Here is a 26974-nt window from a genome sequence, read left to right on the forward strand (position 1 = left end):
GTATCCCTGCGTGTACACTACTGTTGGCGGTGAGGAGAAATTTCTGTCATACAATAGAGCTGAAACGGAGACCGCCAGACGAGGAGGTCGACGTTTGCGAAGTTTACATTGTATGCAGGAGACTTCCGAGCACTTTATCGTGGAATAATATCAAAGCAGGTGTTGTCGTTACGAAGCGTATCCAAGGTAAGCAGGGAAACAGTGCTCCGGTTTGGGGAGTGGTGTCTGTGGCCGTGGCTTCATAGCTAGCAAGTTAGCTAGCATGCTATTACAACGGTGTATCAGTGTATTTTCATGCAATTGGTATAATGCCATGATATTGTCTGTTGATATGTATTTATTTAGCTTACCTACTCACGTTTGGGACTGCATGGCGATACGAGTCCCTCTTCTCGTCAAACTATGTACATTGTATTTTACGTAAATAGGGATCATGATATGATGAACTTCCAAAGTCAGTTCATCGTCATGGATGATAATACTGTATTATTGTTGCTATATGTGAGAAGAAGCATCCTACACGACTGCTGAAAAAGAAAGACTCCCACAAACGTTTAAAATTTCCAGACCTATTTATCAGTCTAGTCAAGAGTGAAGTCTTCAGTGAGGTGAGATGTTTTTCTTTATCTGGATTTTTCAGTGTGAGATTTGTTTCACGATTTCTTTCTGGAGAACAGGGCACGCACATGCACGTTGCACAAGACAGTAGCCAGGATGCGAAATGTCCAGCTGTGATAGGCTCATAATGTGCCAGTGTTTAGCTTGCCAGTGAGGACATGTGAAACATGACTGTAGCAATGTGGAGGCAGAGCTGCATAGTTTGTTAACAAAGCTGTTGTTCAAAAATGACACGGTCCGAGCCGCTGGCGTGTCGGCTATATGAAAGTATTGTAATCTGCGACGTGTGCCAGTCTAGACCGAATTTTCATGCTCCCTGGGGACTTGCATTGTACTGCCTAACCTCATGAGTGCTTAACATGTAAAATTACTCAATGCATGCACCATCATAATTTCTCATACACTCATTACCTCATTGTAGGTTTATGCCTCGGTTTGGTATCCCTGCCTCTGGTGTTCTGATGTGCTGGTTTAGAGACTTTTCCTCTCAAAAATCAGCATCAACATATCAATGCAAAAGCACACAATGTGTGATGGCTAAAAGTCCAAAAGATTTAATTCTACCACTGTAATTTGTGAATATCTGACCAAAACGACCCTCTGGTTTTGATCCACTAGGGGCTGCTATGCTCCTAATTTGTAAATGAGTTATTGTGAATGGACTTTCCAGGTTCTTTGGCAAGGCAGGATTTCGAAGTGCTACAAAGAAGGAAGCATCATCAGCCTAAACAGAGAGCCACTCTTGAATTTCTATTGTGATCCACGTTATTGTTTTGGGGGAAAAAAAAACAAAAAACATGAAGCTGTTGTAGATGAAGTGTATTTGTGCATTTATCTATACAGAATGCAAGTGTGTTTCATCAATCAGATAATCCCCTGTGATAAACAGGTTTTGCCAATGACTCATATCAATGAATTGTGATGTCAAAGCCACTGCACAGGTACTTAATGCAATAGCTGCATGTCACCCGCACAGGCCACAGCAAGGCCTCTGTGGCCTTAAGATCCAAACAATTCTCAGTATACAGTCATAGCAGACCTGTTTTGATGTTTTAAACAGCTATAAATAGGCTGTACACAAAATTTTATTCTAAAGTGTGGGCCGTTGCCAGTGTGAGTTCACCTGACAAGTATGGTTGTCTTGTATGATTGCTAACATGAAGTGACATTTATGAGGATGTGCATTCAGCATCCCTGTAGCTGTCTCCATAGATTCTGTTTTACAGCAGATGTTCTATTAAAAGCAAGTTAAATTACTCCAGGCCATAAATAACAGGCTACAGAAGCTAGAGAGATGCACAGTTGCAGGTCACATGAGACAATTCTTGCACATCAAGGCCGTGAGAGTGCCCGTGTGAGCAGTGTAGTCACACATACACATCCAGAAACTTTCTAGCTAGGCGCTGAACGAAGTTGTAGATTGTGAGAAGATTAAAAAAAGAGAGAAATTCACACTTCATACTGTTCCTGTTGCCATTAAATTATTTATAGATAAAGTAATCTTCCTTCATCTAATGTGTGACCTCCAAATAAGTAATGGAGAAGAGAGGATTGTGGGTGATACTTACTGCTGGATGCTCAAGTTTAAATATTTTAACTTGACAATTTTGTCACTAGTGAGGGGAATGATTGTGTGAGGGTGAGAGAGAATGTGAGATGACACACGTCAACCACATTTGGGTCATCTTTGTGTGAATCTGATTGAACACACACTGGAGAAGTGACTTGAACGTTATCTATTGGCAGGGAACACTTTGCCTTGGCTAAGACACTTTGAGATCAGAGTGGGGTGATACACTGTGACTGTGCTAACAATGCCTTTTATTGAACTTGGTGGATAATGCCGGATAAGAGTGCCACAATGTTCCTGTTTTGACTACAAGAGCTGTATTTGTAGCTTTAATAGCCACGCAGAGGCACACGGTAAAATGAATCTTTACTCCACTACAAACTAAAACTCTAACTGACATGATTTGCCCTAGGGACTGGACGATGGTGAAAAACAAAGAGCTAAAGAGGCAAAGATAAAGACAGAGATGGTGAAAGAGTCCTTTGTGTCCTCACACAACAAAGCAGTTCTACCTAACCAACCACAGGCTTCCAGGAAATACTTTGCTGGTGGTTTTTGAAGGAGTCTGAGGTATTGGGATTTCAGATGTCATTGCAGGTTAAAAGGGTCACAGATACACAATGTTGTTCAAATCATGTCAGACAAATTTAGGCTTTTTCCTATCCTTTAAGTCACATGATAATATAATAACTCCAGATTCTTGTAGCAAATAACCCTGCAGTTGCTGTATTTTAGTGAGCTAATGAACAATGCTATTTGGCGTTTCATTGCCTCAGTCCAGTATCCTAATATTATACTTGGATATAATACTGTGCTGAGTTTTGCTTGGAAGCTAACCAGATTGTGTAAATCAATAAATTCTTTCATAACTTAGATGTGTTGATACTATCAAATAAATTTCAGAAATCACAAGTTGCCATTCATTGTATTAAAGCCTGGCTTTTTTAATGTGCTGCGACATTTTGAAGCCTGAATATTAAAATTTACTGCTGACCGGTGATCCTATTAAATAATTTCAGGGGCACCCTGGTGGCTCATCATGTAGAGCACGTACAACGAAACACTGAGGCCTGGGTTTAACTCCTGCCCAGACCCTTTGCTGCATGCCATCCCCACTCTCTGTCTTGTCTCTGCTGTGACTAATAAAACAGAAATGCCCCCAAAAAATTATCTTAAAAAAAAAAAAAAAAAATCTATCTGGAATCAGAGCCAAGATCATTACCTTAGGCTTGTCACTTGTCAACATTGTCATCATCCCTAAACTTGGTCTTTCATTTAATACTGTTCACATATCTTGAGACATTTCTACTTATTTCCAGTTGAGCCCAGTCAGCAGTGAAGTCCGACTTCTTTGGCAGATAATTATGGCCATAGGCTGCAGTAACACACTTTAAGCCAGCCCACCCCCATCCTTGGGCTTGTGCTTCCATCCTTGAAATCAGTAATGGTCAGTCGGTGGCCTGGGGGTGCACCCAGCACTGTGTGTGTCCCCTAAACCCACCTCCCAACATCTGTTTCCCATTGGCTCACCCAGAAAACATTTGAGATTGTTTGTTAAACTTGAAAATACCCATGTTTTGTGCCTGTTCTTGGCAAAAACATGTTTATGTGGTCTTACTGTGACTAATAGGACTGTATCAGACTAAAAAGCAACTAAATATTGTCTTATGTAATAGAGAAATTTGAGGACCTTGAAAATGTAACTACATTTTTTTTTTTAACCTTGGAATACATTTTTAACTTTCCCTGTCCTCCACTGTCTCTGTATCATGCATTGATAATCTCCTGATTTGGTGAAATAAATTGCCCTAAAAGAGTACAATCAGCAGTTTCCAGTTACTTCAGTATCTAGAGAACCGTCAGTCCTGCAGGCCTTGTACCCACAGCCAGTCCATACACCTCACAACCTGCAAGGTCTCTGATCTTTCATAATACCAGCACATATGCTGTTAGGTGTTATCCTTCATCAAAAGCACCCTGCACTTCCATTAATGCATGTGTGTCCTCAGTAGGAATTGAACCCCTAACCCTGTTGGTGTTAGGTGCTGTGTTTGACCCAGTTGATGACATCACGGTCTCAACGTCAGGGCATACACCACATAACTAACTTTATTCAATTTGATTTTGGAGTAATTGCAGGAGTTGATATGGCTATATCGCCAGGTGTAAATTTGAACACATGTATTTCATTGTCCCCACTTGTAAATTGAGTAGTCTCATGATGACAGAGGCTACATAGTTATTTTTAGGAGCTTAGTTTTTGACATGATAGCAAGAGTTGATATCAAGTCAGGTATAATAATTTCATGAATTGAACTGTATTGGTGGCAATGAAAATATACTTAATTGTCACCAGCACTTGCTCCCTTGTATAAATTGATGCAAATAAATAATGTAGCAATACATGATTATGTATTGTGTACTTACACCCATGCAGTGTACATGACATAATAGGAGAAGGCTTTTTTTTTTTTTTTACCTCAAAGAGCAGCGATCAAAGAAACACCATGTATTCATTGTTTTATAATGTAATAATTTTGCTATTAGGTTTATTTCATGCTACGGGATGAATTCCTGTGGCCTTGTGTTGAAGAGGTGCGCCGTTTTTTTTTGTTTGATTGTTTGTTTTTTTACTCGTACTAAGAGGGTTTCTCCTCGTCTCTCAATGTGCGGTATGTACTCTGCCGAGTCCTTTTTTACACACGGATCTGGGGTCTGTTTGCGCTCCGCCCATCTCTTTGCAGATGCCAAGAAAAAACACACACTGTGGCTGATGTGAGACCGGTGTCTGGGAGCGCTTCTGTACCGGCGCCCGATACCGCCCAATCGCAGTAGGATGCAGGTTTTTTTGTCATTGGTCCGATCGCCGTCCAATCAGCGGCGAGCGAGGCTTGCGGAAATCACAGCCGCGGACACGTGCCGTATGTACACAGGAAAGCGAAGGAGTGCGGCTGGACGAGGGCTGTCACACGCTGGGCAGTAACACTGTGTGCTGTGAAGGCATGCGACTTGCGGATGCGTACACAGAACAGGGAAGTATTGCAGTACTGCCTGGCGTCGTGCTTTGATAAATGCGAAGTATTTTTTTTGCACGTTGCATTTTTTTTTAGTACGGAGGAAGCGTTTTGAAGCGTTTTTTTTTTTTTTTTTTTAAAGACAGACTTCACACACACGGATCCACGATTCACCTTTCAGCAGGGAAGTGTGCTGTTTAAATAAATTCGGGGCATGGGGTGACACATTACTATTTTGCATTGCATTACACTGCAGGAAGCGTCTCTCTTAGGATTGAAGACGTTCAAATATGGTAAAGTATGTGCCACTTGTAATACTATTTCAAGATATTAATACTTGTAACAATAGTTTATTAGGGGAAGAGAAATCCTCTTATGACAGACTTGTGTAATTATTTTGTTGACCAGTTTATTTAATGTTTTGCGCATGAACAGAACCAATCATAGCCTGCAGAGTCAACATGGATATGCCATTACAGTAGCTTATACACAGTCAGTCACATTGTTGATGATTGTAACAGATGAGCTGTTTTTTTTTTTTTTTTTTTTTTTTTTCTGTGCATGTAATCAACAAGAGGACACTGGTTTTCCTGTGTCCCGCTTTCAGAATTATTTGTCCAGGCTCTCAAGTCTAGATTGGTGTCAGATTATAATAAGAATAACATGCAAATTATGAGTGTAGTTTCCATTTGGATGTAAATGTGATAGAAATGTGTTTTGAACTCTTGCCATCCCCAGTCTCCCATGTGAAGCACTTTGAAAAGGACAGTGGTAGACTTGTCATAGTGAACATGTTGTAAAGAGCTTATTTTTCTTTTATTTGTTTTGGTACTGGGATCATGCCATTTGAATGGTACGCTGATAGTGCAGTCAATCATTAAATTACCCACCAGCTTGTCTGTGTGCTGTTCCAATCATCAAGGATACAGTGTTTATATCAGACGAATGCGTATTTCTGATGTAATGATTACCCTTTTAGTTGGCAGATCTGTGGCCAACTGCTCGCCACTAGAGTTGGACCCGAGCCCAGCCAAAGTCAAGTGGCTGAATATGGTGTTTCATTGACAGTGTGTGACATACAGTAGCTAATTTCCCTAGTTTCCCTTGCTGCATCTTTCACCACTGATACATTGGAGTGTTACAGAATACATGATTTATCAAGGAAGAGTATTTTGTGTTGAACTGCTTGGAGTTTATTGTTGCCTTGCTCAACAGCGGCCATGCATTCCTAGTAGAAAATGACTTGTTACAGTCTACTCTTCACAGATACTCATCCAGTGCACCATGAAATATACATTTAAAATGAATCCGAGCTTCAGTGACCAGTTTGCCTCTTTCTTTGTGTCCTTCCACCAAAATACACAACGGGGCAGCAGAGAGCAGTGCAGTCAGTTCCAAAAGTTGACACTGTATTTAAGTAAGTATGCAGAAGAGTGTCAAACAAAACAGTGTCTACCCAATCAGTTGCTTTTCTTTGATATTATCTAATTTAACCTCTTGCATTCACTGGCTTTTAGCCAATGTTGCCCTTATTAAAGGTCTTATATTGTGTACTTGAGATTTTTGTGGGACATTTTCTTTACAAATGTAACATCACTTCCTGTGATTGGCAAATTCCATACTGTCTGTTGGCTAAGTTTGGTTTGAATCCCAATGTTGTCACCTGATGAAGATATCAAGACCAAAAAATTGTGTTAATAAAGTTTATTGCAAGTAAAAGGACAATGTGCAGGAGCATTTCTCATTTTCAGCCTTCTGAGGTGAAGATTTAACCGTAACAAGGATAAAAACTAACACATTTTCAGTGAGTTTGCCAATGAACAAGGCAACATTAAGCAGCCAAATTTTGCCAATTGACAAAATCTCTCATAATAAGTACATATCCTCTCCCATACTGATATGGAATGAGACAGAATGGCACATACTAGAGATTTATTTTCTGTGAATATGGGAGAGAATGGGACTTGTGCCCCATGCATGGGTGCCCCACTGCAGCCCAAAGGTAGCTTAGTGAGCAAGTGGGCGGGTGGCTCAATCTATGATGGCGTACCCAGGCGTTCTAGTGGCCTGAGCACAGTCCACCGCCGCCACCGCCCCCTCCATGTGTTTTCGCTGTGGCCCATGGAAGTATGCATGGATGCCAGCCTGTCTTGCTGCCCACTCACGCCCTACTTGCACCCATATTTCCAGAGCATAATGGCTCTCTTCCTCCCCCGCCCAGTTCAGGCCTAGCACACAGGGTTTGTCATGTGCTAGGGTGCATCATCCATCTGACCAAACACGATGCTCATTAGCATTTCATGGTTGTCAAGAAGGTGGTTTCATTGCAGCATGTCCCACTCCTGTGAGCGTGTGCATCTCAAATACCTGCAGTTGGTCAACACTTGTGTTTCGTTCTCCTGGGTCCAAGTTGTTCTGTTTGTTTTTAGTTATTTATGTGTAACGAGTTGTGTTTGTCATTAAATGTCCACCCTTGTTATCCTCTTGTCTGGCCTAATGAGCAGCCCCCAGCTGGTGGCTGCTCCGAACTTGTCCAGTCAGCCGTATTTGGCTGTTGCGTCAGGACAGGAAGCTGAGGTATGCCTGTGGTGCCAGTTAAACCTGTCCAGAACAAATTGCGCACAGCACAGCACACCTGAGTGATGTAGGGAAGGGGGGAAAGGGGTTGGAGGGGAGGGGAGGGTGTTGAGTGAGTGAAATTGAAATGGACTGAAGGTTGGGATCGGGGCTGTACCTGCCTCTGATGGCGTCTGCAGAGCTTAAAGGATTATGAGAATGTCTTTCCCGCCCAGGAATAAATAGCGTTAGACTTTCACTTGCGTAGGTGGTGGCCAGATATACACCGTGTGTTACTATTCAGAAATAACCCCTGATTTGTAACAACCCTGTGAGTGAGATTTGCCCCCTTGTCCTGGCCACTGTTTTTTGACTGTCCTTTAGGTACATGGGGACTTAGCTATGACGACTGACACAAGTTCTGTGCAGTTTTGGCATCAGTGTATTTTCACCTAGGCTAAATTGAGGTGCATGCACGCAGTTGCTGCATGCAAATAGAAGCAAGTGATTTTTTTTTCTACTGCTCTCAAGATAAGCAGACTAGTTTTTGCCAGATACCTGTGAAATTGGATAACAGTTGGATGCTAAACATATTCACACACTTATCCTCACAGACTCCAATCTATGCTCTGCCACCAGATGCTGAAGACATTGCCTGGCCATATTTGATTTGTTGCACGGAGGTCAAGGTGAAAATCTGATGAGAAGTTGGTATTTTTGTTTGTTTTCTTTGTATGGCTGGACCATAGCAAACACTTTGAAAAGCAGTGGTTGTAGTTTTACACCTATTTCTTTTCTTCCTTTTTTCTCCCATTATCTCTTTTTCTGTCCTCTCAGGTGGCCTTTAGCACATAGAAGGACACATCTCAGAGAAGGCGAGAAGACTAGACACAGAGTGAGAAGAATGTTTTTTTGCTCTTGCCAGAGCTGTTTCTCTCACAATCTCTCATCCCCATCTGTTGGAGTACTTATGCCAAGGGTGTTTCATAAGCAAAAATTCAACTCCTTTCTGCACTCTCTGCAGTACTTTGAATGACACTTTTTCCAAAGATAATTCGAGATAATTTGCTTTTCTTCAAGCAAGAGACACGTCTTTGCATTTGATTATTTGCAAGATTTTGCAACCTTTTAGAAAATCAGCACTTTGTGAGAACCCTCAAAGAAGGGTTTGCAGCCAAAGTGGGAATTAAGTATCAACAGTTTTTAATCTTGTTGGAGAAACCATGGCTTTCTCTCCTTAGAGTTTTAACTTGCAAACAACAACTATGATTCACCTGTGTAATCATAGTAGTCCCACTTAAAATTAAAGAGACTTTTTATCATTGATTTTATTTACCTTGGCTGACACCTGAATCAAGCTGTTCCAGCCTCGTCCTACTCTAGTATGAGTTATGACAACTCTAAGTCAGCCCCTAGCAGCAACAGTCGGGGGCGAGGGGCAAGGGCCAGTGAGAAAGAAAAAGACCAAGAAGCAGGGTCCACAGGGTTAAACTCTCTGAACAACAATGGTGGCCAGCCCAACGCCAGTGTCCCCGGCCGGGAGCGAGGAGGAAGTGGAGGCGGAGGAGGCAGCTCATCTTCAAGTAGGGGGTCTCAATCAGGAGGCTCATCAGGCGACCAAAGGGGACCCAACTTAGATGATATGGACGGCCTCTCCAGCGGAAATGACTCTGGGGAAAGGGAGAGCGAGGGAGGGATGGAGAGGGAGAACGGGTCACGTGGGCGCCAGTCGACACGCAGCTCCCACAGCTCATCCAATGGCAAGGACTCTGGCATGATGCTTGAAACTACGGAGAGCAACAAGAGGTAAGAAAGAAGAATAGGGGAGACAGACATTCAGTTCTTAACAGAGTACAAAAACTGTTTCCTTTGATTCTCGCTGGGGAATTCTCTTTTTCTTCTTGGCCCTTCCTCAGGACTTTTCTGCTCTGCTTCTGTACTCAGGGACTGTTCATCTGCTTAATACTGCTTAAAATCTCATCCTCTGGTTAAAAAATATTACCCCTCTGCCATATGTAAAAAATGATCAGTTTATTCACCTAAAAAAAAAAAACAGTTATGCTTTTTCAAATTGGGGAAATTAGGTGACCTTGCCCTTTATTCTGCAAAATAAGATAGGATGCATTGAATGTAGAGTCTTCCCACAGTAAATTGACCAACTAAGGGAATTTTACCCTTATTTGTCTTATGTGCCAAAGACAGATTTTACAGACTTTTAGCACCTGGCAAATGATAATTTTGGACCATGGTTTAGGGTTACCGATTTAGGACCATGTCTCTAAGGGGCAAAGTTTGTCACATGACCTCTGACTGTTGAGCCCAAGTATCTGCTCAGTGTTGTTGCAACACCCAACTCACTAACTCCTCACTGCATTCCTATAGAGATGTTGTTGGTTTCCTTTGCTGAAAGTCATGAACTCCTATGACGACATTTTCTGGATTTGCTGTTGCACATATGATCCTTTAGGACTGCAGTTTTTTCAGCACAAATTATACATGCAGGAAATGATATGTTCTTCTTGTTCTGGTAGGCCTTGCACATGCTCCTGCACATGCTTCAATTTACATACCACTGCTGCAGCTCTTCTCAGGGTGGACAGCAACAACTTCCAATATATCCAATATGAAGCAAAATGTGGGAGAAACCTCTCTGTAGCACCTGTTTACAACTAGTTTGGGTATGAACAAGGGTGTTGCACATCACTGCAATGTGAAGAGCAAATTACACCAAGAAGCTATCGTCGCTAAAATTAGTGATTAATCCACAGATTTCCATGTTACATATATAAGATTTCACGAATCATTCATAATTGCATTGATTACATATCCCAGTGACAGGAAAACAGTAACTACAAGTGCACTCAGAGAAATGCTACACCCACACCACATGCTGTTTTGGTCTTGACCTTGCCCTTTGACTGACTTAAAAAAGTTTGGTTTGAGTGCAGATTGTGGCACTAAAATTATATTCGGACACTTCATTCTTTTTTACTTCTAAGCACTGGGACTAAATTTGTATGCACTTTTTGAGGCAGATTATAATGTTTTGTTAAGTTCCTGAAATTAGGTGTGGTGGAAATTACTGCGGTGGTGCACCATGGCTGACTGAATGTAGACGAAACAGTACAAAAGTCCTGAGCTGACCCCACACCAACCTGCCAAGTTTCATTCAAATTAGCTGAAAACTACCCGAGTAATTGCTGTGACACAAAAATGCCATAGACTGCATTACACATGGCCACTACACTTAGCGCAGGTGTACAGTTAGGCAAATATTGATATTGTCTGGACCTTACGATAACTGCATCATGCTAAGTATGATCATCTAATCGTAACTGTTCTTCTCTGCTCAGCTCCAACTCCCAGAGTCTCTCACCCCCCAGCGGCTCCCTGGCTTATAGCTTGCTGTTGACCAGCTCAGAGCAGGACCCCCCCTCCACCTCGGGGTGCAGCAGTGACCAGTCTGCACGGGTCCAGACCCAGAAAGAGCTAATGAAGGCCCTCAGGGAGCTCAAGATCCGACTGCCGGCCGAGCGCAAGGTCAATGGCCACTCCAGCACCTTAGACGCCCTCAAGTACGCCCTGAGCTGCGTCAAACAAGTTCGAGGTGAGAGGGTGTTTTTGTTTTTATCTTTTTCTCACAAGACCATACATGCATTGTGGTATCACTAAAACTATGTCTCAGTTTGACTCTTAAAGCACAGTTGAATGTATGATGGCTCAGCACTTGTAATGGCTCATTGGACATGGGTATAACTGTTGATGGGTGGTTGACTTCATAGAGCCACAGGTTTACAGTGTGGTTGGTTCCATGGAAAAATCCATTCGGCCTCGGCTCCAAATATGAACCATTCATCAAAAAGCACCAGGGAGGGCCCTTGGACTGAACTTTTAAAAAATGTTTTATATCACTGTGTGAATGCAAAAAATGCCATGCCCCCCTTCCTTTTTCTCCTCTGCTCTCTATAACCTGGAATCAAATGTGTGTTTTGTTGTTTGAGTTTTGTTTGTTCATGTGTTTTTTTTCTTTGTCTGTTTCTATACCTTTTATTGACAAATATTTAACTGTTTCCAGCCAACCAGGACTACTACCACCAGTGGAGTGTGGAGGAGTGTCATGGCTGCAGTCTGGACTTGTCCACCTTCACGATTGAGGAGCTGGACAACATCACTTCAGAATACACCCTCAAAAACACTGTAAGATATTAACTAACCATTGCATATGTCCACCTTCAGAGCACTAACCCCTCATAGAGACCTCAATCAGATTTATAGAGGGAAAGAGATGCATTGACTTGGACATACAAATCTCAGTATTTTATCTCATCAGTACCTCAGAATAACTCCATTCCTCCTATCTTCATTTTTTTAGTTGTCATTTTCCTAAATCTCACTGTCGGTCTTCTTCTCTTAATCTAGGACACATTCTCCATGGCGGTGTCATTCTTGTCAGGAAAGGTTGTGTACATATCACCCCAGGGCTCATCCTTGCTGCGCTGTAAGCCTGAGCGCCTCCAGGGAACTATCTTCTCTGAGCTTTTGGCTCCGCAGGATGTCAGCACCTTTTACAGCAGCACAGCTCCCTGCCGCCTGCCCCCCTGGGCCACCTGCATCGGTTCTGGTGAGCTTAGGCAGCATGAACTTGGGAGAAGGAACCAGGGAGGGTTTGGGGTGAGAGGTGGAAAGAAGGTGTTTTAATAGGTCCAGGAATCACAAACTAGGTATCAGTGCTTTTCCTGTAACAGGATTTTTGAGTACTCTTTCCTCCCTTGGTAACTGTTAGTGCCAGTGCCAAGCTTGAAAAAGTTTGAAACTTTGAGAAGTTTGTGAATTGAATGTCGTTCAGACCAAAATAACTGTATATATAACTATATGACACTATAGGCACACTGAGTCTTGCATTCAGTATTCTGTATTCGGAGTCTACAGATTACGGTTTTGACAGTCTTTCTCAATTTCCCTCCTTGTAGTCTCTCCTCCAATCGACTGCACCCAGGAGAAGTCCATGTTCTGTCGTATCAGTGCTGACCGGGCGCAGGGCGGTGAGATGCGTTACTACCCTTTTCGCCTCACACCCTACCAGCTCACCATAAGAGATTCAGACGCTGCAGAGCCACAGCCGTGCTGCTTGCTTATTGCCGAGAGGGTCCACTCCGGATACGAGGGTACTTCACTCACCTATACTGCATAATATTTGTGTATTACCACACCTGCATCAAGTTTTCAATCTTACAAAACACAAACTGGAACAACATATTCAGTAAAGGCAATTATTGCACTCATCCAATTTAAGACATTATCAACTGCAGAGAGATATAACTCAGACCTGGTGCACGAATTATACTGTGTTCACACTGGTGAACATTAACTACTATATAATTTCATGTAGACTTTTTCTCAAACGTTAAGCTTGTTCAAAAAAAATATCGATAGCAGTGCTTTTTGGGTGTTCTTCTTTTTTTAGTGTGGCTGCTTTTTATCATTTTTTCCATAGTATTCCATGTAAAATGCTGTGTGTGAACACGGCCTGTGTACAATTACAATTACAATTCACATTTGGAGCGTTTATCCACAGCAACAGACATATGAGATTTTTATACACCACAAGCAAAGAGCTATTCAGGAGAGAACAATGACATCGAGTGCAATAAAGCTCTGGGTCTGATCCAAAGGACAGGTGTTACAAGGCAGGGCTGCAGTGCCTAGAGAAGCATAAAAGAATGCATAGAGTTAAAACCTTTTTTTTGTAGTTTTTATTTTTTAAATTTTTAATGAATTTATTTATTAATTTATTATTATTGTCTTTAGTTCAAATTTTACACACTTGAAACCCTCCGATACATTTACGAGGGTCTCTGAGTGGGAGAAGTGAGAGAACAGGAAGACACAGAAGGCAGGTCTGTTCTTCACAGACCTTTAGTGTGAACACCATATTCTTTTGAATATGGATAATATCTCAGATGACAAATAATTGGATGCCATTCAGACTTGTTAATTAGCCCTTATCCTATATGGATAGCCATTTAAGTTTTCTCGTATTGCAACAATGTGCCTTGTGTTTGTCAGCTCCTCGGATCCCTCCAGACAAGAGGATCTTCACCACCAGCCACACTCCCAGCTGCCTCTTCCAGGAGGTTGACGAGAGGTCAGTACCTATCTTTACCTCTGAGTCACCTTCTGGTTCATTGGTATTCTAGTGAATAAATGATATCGATCGATATTTCCAAATGAAGGCAAATAAATATCACATCAAATAAAGGCAATCACAACTGTCTTTGATCTTTTTACTGTTGCCAATATGTGAGAGAATACACCTGTTATTTTTTATGTATAAGCAAAGGCATTGCAAAAAATAAAAGTTTCAGTATTATAATCCCATCTGTATTCCTGCCATTTTTCTAGTTATTGTTTGCCATTACTGCAGTAATGGTTAGATAGTTGGTGAGATGTAGAAGTGTGTCATGGTTATTCATTCATTATTATTACTATGTAACAGTGGGCAAATACTTGTGTGCAGGGCGGTGCCGTTGTTGGGCTACTTGCCCCAGGACTTGGTGGGAACTCCCGTTCTGCTCTACATCCACCCTGAGGACAGGCCCATGATGGTGGCCATACATAAGAAGAGTGAGTTTGTTATGCTGTATTCATCTGTCTTCAGCTACACATACAACTGATGATCAGATGTTTCATGTGTGTACACACACACACACACACACACATATACATGTATATATGAATACATTCATTGTTATTGAGTTTCAGCCCCTTGGAGTTTGAACTCTCACACACTTACACACATTTCCCATTCATTATTGAAGTGTATTAAATAGGAAAATAGGATCAGTAAAATGTGCTGTTTTTCACTAGCATTAACCCAATCAGTCTACTTGCTTCCATTTGGGAGTTGTTTCCTATTTTTATTACAGAATTTTCACATCATGTACAATTCAGTCTAGCCATTTTTCTTTTTGTCATTGTCAATTTTGACATTTTTGTCTCCTTTCAGTCTTTCAGTTCGCAGGACAGCCATTTGACCATTCACCTCTGAGGATGTGCGCCCGCAGTGGGGAATACCTGACCATCGACACCAGCTGGTCCTCCTTCGTCAACCCCTGGAGCAGGAAGGTGGCGTTTGTTGTAGGGCGCCACAAAGTCCGAACGTAAGCTTTTTCCAGCAACACAAAAAACCCTACAAGAGCTGTTATGTATTTGTTTTCCTTATTTAAAGGGGAAAGAGTGGCTTGTGTTTGTTACTGTTGAACTCGTTGCATCTCTCTTTTTTCCTCTTCAAAGTGAAATGCAACAGTCACACACAGAGATGTAGAAGCACAGGCATACGCAAATAGATCTCCGAATTCCTTTGCCAAAGGCACTTGTGAAATCGAACCTGAAAATATGCAAAGTGGGAGCGAGGGAGACAAAAAATCTGTTCATTTGCTCTCCACAGCCACACAAGCACATTTAACATGTATAGAGACACACAGACACACACAAACACACACACACACTGAGAGGAAGAGAGAGGGAAGAAGGATGTATATATGGCAGTTTACAAAAGCAGCAGCCATGTATGCAAACTCAAAACAGTAGATAAGGAGCAAGAGTACAAGTCTAATATTATTTAGAATTTCATTAAAATATTTATAAACTTAATTCTAAAGTGAACCCAGCCTTGTCTGTTAAGAATTTGTTCATACTAGGTATTAACATCCATCTTGAGTGAGCTGATCACAAAGTGGACAAGCTGAGGCACTGACACTCACACTTAGTGTTATCGTGTGTCTCAAAAGTGTCTCCAGCGACTTAGGATTTATGATGGACCTCAGACCTGTCTGAATTCCTCTCTTTTCTTACTTTGATCCCTCTATACCAATTACGCCTGCTCCTCCCCCCGCTCATTCATCCTCCTCACTTCTATATTCCCTCCCGTCACTGTCTACCCAATATTCCCAAACCATCTTATTTCTTATCTCTTGCCCATTCACAGAGCATTTGTGCCTAACCACTGTTATTTGGATTAGCTGACGAAGACGCCATCTCATCTCAAAAACAAACTTCAGTCAAATTTGAATTTTATTGCCCAGTCTACTCTACCAAGTGCCCTTTCCTTTAACAAAGGGACTATGGCAATCCTCTGATATCCTTTCCTTCCCTTCCTTTCTCTTCCCTTCCCTTCCCTTCCTTTCCCTTCTCTTCCCTTCCCTTCCCGTCCCGTCCCGTCCCTTCCCTTCCCTTCCCTTCCCTTCCCTTCCCTTCTCTTCCCTTCCCTTCCCTTCCCTTCCCTTCCCTTCCCTTCCCTTCCCTTCCCTTCCCGTCCCTTCCCTTCCACTACTGTACTTAGAACCGTCCTCATGTTATCAGATCACTCAAGATAGATGTAAAAACAAAGTGTGAACGGGGTCATTGTTTCAAGTTTGGTAGCTGACATCTAATCTAAAGTGTGAATGGTGGTACACACCATCTTTCTCTTTTGGTAACTTCCCCTGTCCCTCACTCTGTGTCCAGGAGCCCACTGAACGAAGACGTTTTCACCATGCCGCAGGCCTGCGAGAGTCGGGCCACCACGCCTGACATCATGCAGCTGAGCGAGCAGATCCACCGTCTCCTGGTGCAGCCGGTGCACAGCGGCGGCTCACAGGGATACAGCTCACTCGGTTCCAACGGCTCACGAGGTTCCCGGCATTCACACCAACAACATCTCAGTGCATCGGCCGCCTCCTCTAGTGACAGCAACGGTCCTGGCATGGATGACGCTGCCGCAGTCGCCTTACACAAACCTGTGAGTGTGATTAAGGGGCTAACTTTTTGCAAAAATGTTACATGACAAGACATAATTGATCACTCTCAAATGAAAAAAAACTGGAAATGTGATGTTTGTGTTATGCTATGTTCATTACAGATGACGTTCCAGCAGATCTGTAAGGACGTTCACATGGTCAAGACTAACGGCCAACAGGTTTTCATTGAGTCTCGCAACCGACCACCACCCAGAAAGCACACCAGCACAGGTAGAATAAACATAAACAACAACAAACAACATAAACTCAACATTGCATTGTGATTTTTTTTCAGCTTTCTCAAACCTTCTTTTTAGCTGTCTGCTCTATAAACAATTAACATCAGGAGCTGGAATGACATCAGAAATCAATTCTAGCCCTATTTCTGCTTTGAAGTGTTTTTACATCATCCTAAGTTCAACTTGAGTCATAGCAAATGTCATAGGAGACAATCTTGGCACTTTCCACGCAGGTATGATAGAACAAACAAGCTAATTAGCCCAAGCCGATGCTTTTTCCCCTTAAATTAATTTTATTTATTTATTGACATTCTGCCTGTTTTAGTCCCAAGTCTAAAAAAAATACTGCCAGCACAATTGCAGATGAATGGGAATGTTGCCTGATTTTTTTATGAATATCCTTTGAAGTATCCATGTTCAAATACTATACAAGTTAATAAACTTTCTCTGAAGACAAGCTGCTTAACCACACAGGGGAATGTGTAGTACGCCAGACAAGTCTTTTTTCCGTAACGCGTGAATAAAGTGTGAAAGGGACATTAACAATGCAAATACTAGTCAGCATGACTAACAAAAGGCAGCAATGTAGGGATCATGATATTGCAAAGGAAAATGCAGAGGATGTTTGAGTTGAAGTGCTGAACAGATGGCGATCCTCATTATCATACTCTACTTAGTACTCTAAAATTTTGTTATTTTTATCTAAAAGCCTCTTCATGTATAATGTTAAAAAGACCTATATCCTTGGACTTCTTGAGTGAAGAGGGCGAAAACTGGCTGATATTGGTTAGCTGAAGTTTTTTCTTTCCTTTTCTTGCATCCAGGTGCAGCAGCGAGCACTGGAGCCATCAGCACTGATCCAATCAGAGGTCTGATCGCTGACATGACAGGACCACCGAAAGCCCTGGTCCCCACCCCGCTCATACCGAAGGAGCCCCCCACTGCCTACTCCTACCAGCAAATCAACTGCCTGGATAGCATCATAAGGTCTGTGTGCACATGGGAGTGTGTGCATCTGTTTTTAGTGTTTGTGATGTTTATTTCCAGTTGGGAAAGTTACGGGTTGTTTTTTTTTTGTTTGTTTTTTTTTGGTTGCCCTGCTCTACCAGGAGCACAAGATCAGCTACAGAGAATTAACCCTGTTGTTAGGGAATCACTCCTGTGCATGCATTGTGAACGTCTACTATTTGCTACACTCTCCTCCACTCTTTCTTACCAGAGCGAAGGTTGTAAACTTTATCCTAGATTCCACAGTGACATTGGGGTCAGCATGCGCTTTTGGCAAAGTCAAGGCTTCATACACTATTAGGATGAGAAGTTTGACCTTGCAAGTATTGTGCACCAGGGCTGAGAGCTGCACATTGGTTCTCAGTGTTTGGAGTTGAACTTGGTTCAACTTGAAGCTGAACGACACATCAGTGTCACTTCACCGGGACCTGACAAATCAAAGCAGAGTCTAGAGAAGCAGCTCCAGCTCAAGTTCTCGAGCCACTCATTACCGAGTAACCAGATGGAGCAACATGCAACGCTGAAATTGGCTGTCCAAGGGTAGCAATACACTTGGTTGCATATGCTTTCATTATGGCAGTGTAATTGTTGCCTGTGGATACTCAAACTCTGCATTCCCACCTGTTGGAGCACTGCTTGCCCCTGGTTCATAACGCTTGATTCTAGGTCTACATTTCAGTGTATTTTGAACTAGGTTTTTGTATGTTTCCATTCACTTAAGATATCTAGGATTTGGTGATAGGATGGGTGTTAGCCTGGGTCCTAACTAATATCCTGACCAGCTCTCTGTCTTTCTGCTCAGGTATTTGGAGAGCTGTAACATCCCTAATACAGTTAAAAGGAAGTGCGGCTCCTCCTCCTGCACAGCCTCCTCCACATCTGATGATGACAAACAGCAAGAGGCCAGTGGCAACACCAAAGGTATTTTTTTTTTAATGTATTTAATATTTAATAAGTTATAACCACTTTCACTGCCAAGTACAGCACCAGGAATTTGACAGCATGGGTTGTAAAGGCAGTATTTCCATTAGTGTTAGGATGTGATGATTTCAGAGACCATAGAAAGCATTTGACTTAATATTGTTCATGAAACCACATTTGGGTCTATGAAATTATGCATGGATTCTGAATCGATCATTGGCTGGCCACTCTCCTAAAACCACTTTGCCGTGGGGATCACACCAAGACTTAAAAATCCCCAACAATACAGCTCCCACAGGGAAAAGGATACACAAACCCCCACACAATAAAGTGGCATTTCCAGCAAGGGTATTGGCTCATGAATGATGTAAAATAGTAAGTATATAATAAAGCAATTAATTTGTGTTGTTTGTTCTGCAGGCAGGTCAGTGGGCCTGGTGGGGGAGCCATCATCTCTACCCCCTCTGACCATGGCCAGCAAGGCAGAGAGCGTGGCATCGGTCACATCCCAGTGCAGCTTCAGCAGCACAATCGTCCATGTGGGAGACAAGAAGCCACCTGAGTCAGGTGGGCATCAACACCACTCACACCTTGTGTATTTCTGTTTTTCGACATGTGCAGAACTGTGTTGCTTCCTGAACTCTTGTCCACGTTTTTCAATTCAGATTATCAGCTCCTTTAAAGGTCTTAAATTTACACCTAAATTCAGTTTTTCTTTTGCGCTTAAAACTTCTTCCATCAGTGCTCACTGCTGTAATTTGTCCCATTCTTCTTTATTACAGACATTGTCATGGAAGAGGCTCCTCCCACTCCCACGCTGACTCCTCCAACCACTACTCCTACTCCTCCTGCCACCACCCCAACTCCTCCCATAAACACCCAGCCTCCTCCTGCTAACACAGCCATTACACCGCCGCCGCCGCCGCCTCCTCCTCCTCCTCCTCCTCCTCCTCCTCCCCCCACTGCCCAACCAGAAAGGGACAGCCGGAGAAGTGGAGGGGGAGGCGCAGGCCGGCTGGGTCTGACTAAGGAGGTGCTGTCCGCCCACACCCAGCAGGAGGAGCAGGCATTCCTGGACCGCTTCAAGGACCTCAGCAAGCTGCGCGTGTTTGATCCGACTGCTTCCTCAACCGTGCGCTGCCACACCACAGCTACCAACCCTCTGTCAAGAGGTAGGAGCAGGCTGCCCTTGTCAAACATATGCACACACACACACACACACACACACACACACAGGCGGGCAGTCAGTCAAATATGGGCGGACACACACATACACAGAGTATATAAATTTGGACTTGTGGAGTAGGTTTCATTTTAAGCTTCAGAAATCTGGTTGTGAAGACTGAAGTTCAGAACAGCATTTTTATAACTTCATCAATAAACTTGATTGTGCCAGTGCAGAGAGCTACGTCACTCCTTAGGGCACACCAGGGCCTGGCCATTGAAATGCATTGGCACAGTAAAATTTATTCAGGGGGTCAAGTTACCATTCTAAACTTTTTTTCTTCCTCCTTTTAGTTTGTGTTTCGTATTTGTTTAAGAGTTTGTTTTTAGAGATTTTGATCGTTTATGCTTAAGGCAATTGAAGTGTAAGCCATGCCTCACATCGTCATCAAATATACTATACATGCCAGAGCAACGGCTTAATGAGGACATTTGTCTGTGTCAAGTCAATTTGCAATAAATTGAACCGCTCTTTGTTTTCCATTTGATGATAAGGTTTATAGTTAAGCTTCAGTTAATTAAATTACACATGGAATCCAGTTTAAGACAGCCTTGCCTACTTCTAAGCTTGTTGGGATATTATGGTTTTCATTTGCTCTTAATATAATCAGAGTACTTTCTCTAGTACCAAAATTACCACATTAGCATGATTACTTAGGAATGAGGTAGCAGTTTCTTGTGGGTGCACTCACATAATGAAAAAAGGGGTTTGCAATAAAATCTAAAGACTGCATAAAAAAAAAAAACTTGTTTCAAACAGAGGTAGTCATTTGTAACATTATCAATGTCTTAGCTGTATTTTTTGATCAGTTTATTGCTACCTTGTTGAATAAGCATATTGATTCTATCAAAAACAAAAATTTATCATTGATTCCAGTCTTTGGAATGAAAGTGTATACTTTGTCATTTACCTTAAGTTCATATGAATTGACTTTAACTTTCGCCCTAACATTTGACACTGAAAGTGAAGAGTCAAAGCGTCACTGTTTGATCAGTATTTTTGTAGTTAGTCTTTGTTATTCTGTCATTCGATTTATGAAACTCAGTATGATACAAGAGGAATCAAAAAACAGCATCAGAATTGCCATTTAGCACCAAAATCCCTTTTTCCCCTCCATTCTGTCTCCCTCTCTCTCTCAGGCGTGCGCTGTTCTCGGGACTATCCTGCCGCAGGAGGCAGCACCGGGCACAGACGTGGCCGTGGGGGTAAACGGCTCAAGCACCAGGAGACGTCTGAGCAGCACAGCTCCCTGGGCCTCAGTGGGAACCTCAGAGACCCCGCCACCAGCACGGCTCCTCTGCCCCTCAGCATGCCCCTTGGGGCACCCACAAATTCCTCCTCCTGGCCGTCTGTTGGCTCCCAAGCCAACATACCCTCTGTCCCCTTCCCTCCCAGTATGCTTCCGATCTACCCGATTTACCCGCCTCTTTCCCAGCCCATGCCTGTCCCAGACCCATCACGTTTCCCCCCCACCCAGATGGTACCTCCAATGATGGCCCTTGTTCTGCCCAACTACATGTTCCCTCAGATGGGTGGGCCCATGACTCAGCCAGGTGCTACCCCCGGACACTTCTACAATCCCAACTTCACCTACCCCGGAACCACCCCGGCCACGCCCTTGCCCGCTCCTGCAGTCGGCTCCAACCCCGTGCCCATCCCGGCCACCTGTGCCCCGTCCCGCAGCAGCACCCCACAGTCCTGCAGCCAGACCCCCGCTGACCGCGAGGGCGCCGAGTCACCCCTCTTCCAGTCCCGATGCTCGTCCCCTCTCAATTTGCTGCAACTGGAGGAATCACCTAGCAACCGGTTAGAAGTTGCCACTGTCCTGGCAGCATCACAGCAAGGCACCCCTTCTGCACAGGCAGGAGGCGCCAGTGGACAGAGCTCAGCCAATCAGAGGAGCTCTGCTGATACCTCCAAGGAGAATGAGAATGTGAGTACATAGACATAAAGGTTTCATTGTTACTGTGTATGAATTTCAGATTTTTCCCTGACAGGTGTTAGATGTAATAATTTACTTGCTCAGATTGATCAATATTTGTCAGTCATCTGTTACCATGATTGCTGCCCAGATGTCAAGCTTTCAAATAGCTAAGCCTTCAAGCCAAGCTTTCAAAGTCTACCCACTTTGTTTTGTTTTGGGGAAAATTCCTAACACACACACATAATGCTAGGCAGGCTGTCACTGACAGCATGGGGCAACACTAGTCTATGGTCTATAAAGTCTCCAAAGTCTAACTCACACATTTCAAGCTGTTCAATGCCTATTTTTGCTCAGATTGTTTGCAATAATGTCCATAGTGAACTAAGTACATTCATAACACTAATGATTGACTTTTACATTTGTTGTTCAGTAAGCAACATCTTTGTGTAGCTAAAACTGTTAGCCAAACACTGCAACTGCTCTCTCATTCACTTTCACTGTACGTGTAAATTTCTGTGAAGCAGTGCGCTAAAAACAGCTTGTTGCTATAGCAAAGCATTTGCACTTGTTGTAGCCTCTAAATATGCTAAATGAAATACTGTTTGTTTTGTACCTCCCGTACTCAAGTCTGTATACAGACACAAATGGGTAAGAGCCACTTGATGGCGCTAAAGCTCTATAAAGTCAGATGAAAAATTGTAAAATAACTAATTCTTTTTTTCCATAAACTTCATCCTTTTCTCTTTCTCTTGTTAGGGTGAAGCTAATGAGTCCAACCAGGATGCCATGTCCACCTCCAGCGACCTGCTGGATCTGTTGCTCCAGGAAGACTCCCGCTCAGGCACCGGCTCAGCTGCCTCCGGCTCGGGCTCCTCGGGGACGGGATCCTCGGGCTCTGGCTCCGGTTCTGGCTCTAACGGCTGCAGCTCCTCTGGCACCAGCGGCACCAGTCAGTAGACAAAATATGTGACTAACATTTTCAGTTGCATCTTAGTGAGATTGTTTTCTCTAATGTGGTGTGAAGTCTTGTTGCATCAACATTAGTATGTGGCAGGCACGGCCAAAACTGCCATCCACCCACAAGTTGTAGTTAATGACGACATGGGGTATTTTTAGGTTAACGGGAGTCAAAATTTGCCTGAGGGAATTCACTGAAAAAAGCAGTAATGACGTCCTCAAACTGATGTGTATCTTGTTAGCAACTGCAAGGAAAATGAGAACAGAGAGAGGATGATAATTGAAACTCCTTATGTGTATGTGTTGATATGTCACTTGAACCTGATTACATTAAAGCAAGCAATTCTACAACTCTATAAAACATCCAGCGGTGTTCTACTGCTTTTGATTTTTAACCATGGAAAAAAGCAAAAGCAAGTCAACTCGACGCAAATCAAAAGCGTTGATAGTATATGTTCATGTGGAGGAAGCACCTAGTTTTATTGTCTTCTATCTCAAACCACACCTCGATACTAGTTAACTCACAAATTAGTTCTGGTGTTCCTTATACCATAATGATTAACAGGACGGAAACTTGACTCAGTGCTTGTCCGTTCTCTTTTTGTTATTGTTTGTTCAAATGTTCCGAAATCTTTGGCAGCATGAGACTGCCCAGTCTATGTTTACGACGCAACAGAGGAAATGACTTTAATCTTGCTGACACTCAGTAAAATCTCACCTTTGACCTCTTGTTCATTCAGGGAGCAGCCACACCAGTAAATACTTTGGCAGCATCGACTCATCGGAGAACGACCACTCCCGCAAACAGCCAGCAGGGGGCAGCAGCAGTGGCGGAGGGGACAGTGGCGAGGAGCAGTTCATCAAGTGTGTCCTGCAGGATCCCATCTGGCTGCTGATGGCCAACACTGACAACAAGGTCATGATGACATACCAGCTGCCTGTCAGGTGAGACACCCAGCATGATGTGACCTGTCTGTTCAGATAGTCACACACCAGCAGCCTGTCAGGTTACACACACACACACACACAGTGACTTAACGGTTTCAGACATACTGTACAGTGATACAGCAACTCTGTCACATGACACACAACAGCAAGACTGTCATGTGTCAACACATCAGCTGCCCACCAAAAGGAGGATGTTTCTCCCTTCCCCTCCCCCGCACTTTTTAAAAGTACATTAAGTTTGGAGTCTTTTGTATAGTTGACTTAATATTAGCAATATCCTAATCAAGTTTATTGACCTTGATTCCAGCGTGAGTCATTCAGTATTTGCTGCCTGCCCTGTCCATCTGTATATCGTTTAGCTGCTTCACACTCTGCATGCGCTGAAGTGACTAAAACTAGCACAGTCGGCAAGTTAAATTTATTAGGCAGTTGCTCTGCTTCCAGAAATGCTTGAATTGCAGAAACTGCAGGTAGCGGTTGAGCTGCTTCCAGTTTTCAAAATGAAATAATTCCACATGGCCAATATTTCATCAGCTTCTGTCCTCAGTCATGCTGTTTACTGCCAGAAGTAGTGGAAAGTTATGATTTGCGGCACTGCATTTTACGACAGTTGACATAAATTGAGCAGGAGAGGGAAATTAAATTGATCAGAATTTCACAGGCTAATCCCAGTCACTTAAAAATGCCTCTTTGATGCCTCATTCTCATTCCCAAGACATCCATACTTAATACCGTTTAGACCATACCCTTTTATCTAAGTAGTATGTAGTGGCCTATCTGCTTCATGTCAGGGATACTGTTTAATTTTATGTCAGTGGATACTCATTAGTTCATTAGACATATTTTGACCGCACGGGGGCAGGTCAGGCTCACACTGACACACCAGCTCATGGTCAAGAAAAGAACCCAGGCATATAGTGACTCACCTTCAATGTGTTTGTGTGACAGGGACATGGAGGCGGTACTGCGTGAGGACCGGGAGGCTCTGAGGACCATGCAGAAACAGCAGCCACGCTTCACTGACGAGCAGAAGAGAGAGCTGAGTCAGGTCCACCCCTGGATCCGCACAGGACGCCTGCCCCGCCCCATCAACATCTCTGTAAGTAGACTACAGACTTATCAGTTTTGTTGAGCAAGCATGACTTCACCAACATTGAGAAACAATGGGAAACTCTCTTGTTTGTCTCCCAGGCTTGTTCCGGCTGCAAGTCTCCGCCCTCGGTTCCTCCGGCCGCTCCGTTCGATGTGGAGATACACGAGATGGAGTTGTGCAGTGTCCTGGAGACCCCCGAGGAGGGTGGCAGCAAGGACAAGAAAAATCTGTTAGACATGGCCATGGATGAGGCTCACCCAGAGGATGAAGACGAGGAGGAGGAGGAAGAAGACAAAGGAACCAAAACACAAGGCAGCGACCAGGAAATGGCGGCAGAGGATCAGGAGGTGACCTCGCAGGCTATGGAAGAGAAGACGGGGTCTGAGCCAGCTGAGTCTGATATGACCCACTGAGAGGCGGCCGACGATCCTGAGTTTTTCGCTGTGACCTTTCCACAGCGACACCTTGAAAATGTGCACATTCCGAATCTGCCCATAACGTCATTACGCAGTCTTTAATTTGTTGAAATGGGCACAACGGGAAGTTAAGGTGCATTTTCAAGTGGTTGAGACGACTTCCACATCCAGTTGGTTGTTGTCAGTTCAAACATGACACTAATTGTCAAGTCACCGGCGAGTCAGCGTCGATGACATCACACTAAGCACCTTGGACGGCTACGTATGAGATGCCTTGGAGAGCACAAACGTGCACACTCAGTTTTAGAGAGTGGATAAGAACTTTTTTCCACAGCTGTTCTTGTAGGTCTTTGTGTATTTATTTAAAGAGATGTAATATAATCAGAGAAGACCTAAGGTGAGGCTGGTAGCAGTTGAAAGACAGTGAATGTGTTACAAAAGGGTCCCTTTATGTAAGACGGGTGTGCTTGACCACCGTGTCCTCCTTGGGGTTTTGATCTCTATGTTCAGGGTTCACTGCACAAGGAAAGAAGGGAGTTTACCTGCTCACCTCTGTGACTTTGCTTCTCTTGTTGAATGTTCCCCAGATTGTCTGGGATTAGTGTCATGCACCCACCTGGATCCCAAAAATATTGGATTTTTTTTCTTATGTAAAAAAAAAAAAAAAAAAAAAAAACTCTAGACCTGTTAAAAGAAATAGTAATGTCCATGTAGTAGACAAAATGTACAGTGAGAAACAGGTTGACTTTATTTTGTAAGCATTGTGTATATTTTTATACCTTCAGCCGCTGTAAATACAGAGAGGAGAAATGCCCAAGAAAGTGTCTGTGCTGTAAGCAGCAGATTGAGTCTTTATGAATTTGCAACAGACAATAAAAAAACAATCAGATCACCATCTTGCTGGAAAGGAGACGGTGTTTCTTGTGACACTGCAATCCAGTCGCTCTACCGGAGTGACTGAAAGCTCAAGACGAGATGGCGTGGCAATGGCCAGGAATCTGAACCGGACTTTTCATGGTTTCTCCTCGGTCGGGCATTAGTCTGTGTGCGGTTTACTCCATGACGGGAAGCTCTGAGAAATGATTCTCATCTAAGACAGTATTTCCCAAACTGCCAGCACCCAGAGGAAGCGTGAAGCCTGCAGTGGAGGGGAGACGTGTTTTGTGGTAACCGGGTGATCGAAAGAGGTGGGCATGAAGTACCTCCACCTCTTGGAGCTTGGAGAGTGCATTTCCTATCTTCTCTTGTCCTCTCTGTGCTCTCTCACTCCCTCTCTCTCTCTTCCTCTCTGTGGCACTGTTCTGGTCATGTGATATCCTATGCTTTATGGCGTCATTGGTGTTTGCGACAGTTTCTAAATATTTTTGTGAAATTCTTTGTACAAAAAAACACAATAAAATGACTCAAAAGGCCTTTGAGATGTTAACCCTGGTATTCATTTCTTAATTTGTTTTCTTTTTCAACTGCATGCTTTTTCTGATCACATTTCTTTCCAGTCTCTTCTTGTTGACGGCTGTTTTGCAGAAAGTTGCTGCGGATGCTGTCCAGAATGGCCTGGAGGGAGAGCGGGGCAGGGCAGCTGCTTTCCTACTAAACCACAGTCTCCTTCCACTCTCACTGTGGTTTCTACCCAGAGTGGTCACCGCAGCTTAAAAAAGACAAAGGCATGCCCTCGTTTAGACAAATGCACAAAGCGGCAAAGTTGACG

General features: G+C 43.3%; 1 protein-coding gene across 5 annotated transcripts; it reads left to right on the plus strand.

Moving 5' to 3' along the window:
* On the plus strand, positions 1–26692 carry per1b (period circadian clock 1b). 5 transcript variants are annotated; one of them, XM_030075681.1, is made up of 21 exons: positions 1–186; positions 8398–8465; positions 8596–9564; positions 11112–11365; positions 11834–11955; positions 12178–12379; positions 12729–12923; positions 13825–13903; positions 14276–14382; positions 14765–14918; positions 16264–16537; positions 16658–16766; positions 17599–17761; positions 18585–18703; positions 19124–19270; positions 19486–19875; positions 21068–21861; positions 22609–22801; positions 23550–23754; positions 24706–24856; positions 24949–26692. In XM_030075681.1, exons 3-21 carry the CDS (start codon positions 9143–9145, stop codon positions 25261–25263), a joined length of 4395 nt encoding a protein of 1464 aa, XP_029931541.1. In that variant the 5' UTR covers positions 1–186; positions 8398–8465; positions 8596–9142; the 3' UTR covers positions 25264–26692. The 5 variants fall into 5 exon arrangements, with proteins under 5 accessions (XP_029931541.1, XP_029931543.1, XP_029931540.1 ...); XM_030075683.1 differs by having other exon boundaries at positions 8398–8447; XM_030075682.1 differs by lacking the exon at positions 1–186 and adding an exon at positions 5481–5495.
* The last annotated feature ends 282 nt before the right edge of the window (positions 26693–26974 follow it).

Source organism: Myripristis murdjan, chromosome 18, assembly GCF_902150065.1.
Source record: "Myripristis murdjan chromosome 18, fMyrMur1.1, whole genome shotgun sequence".
Classification (NCBI taxonomy): Eukaryota; Metazoa; Chordata; class Actinopteri; order Holocentriformes; family Holocentridae; genus Myripristis; species Myripristis murdjan.

Coding starts and splice junctions, on each gene's coding strand:
- per1b (XM_030075681.1), top strand. CDS start 9,143: ATGAGTTATGACAACTCTAAGTCAGCCCCTAGCAGCAACAGTCGGGGG. Junction 12,924..13,824: donor GGTCCACTCCGGATACGAGG/GTACTTCACTCA, acceptor TGTGTTTGTCAG/CTCCTCGGATCCCTCCAGAC. Junction 14,919..16,263: donor GGGCGCCACAAAGTCCGAAC/GTAAGCTTTTTC, acceptor CTCTGTGTCCAG/GAGCCCACTGAACGAAGACG.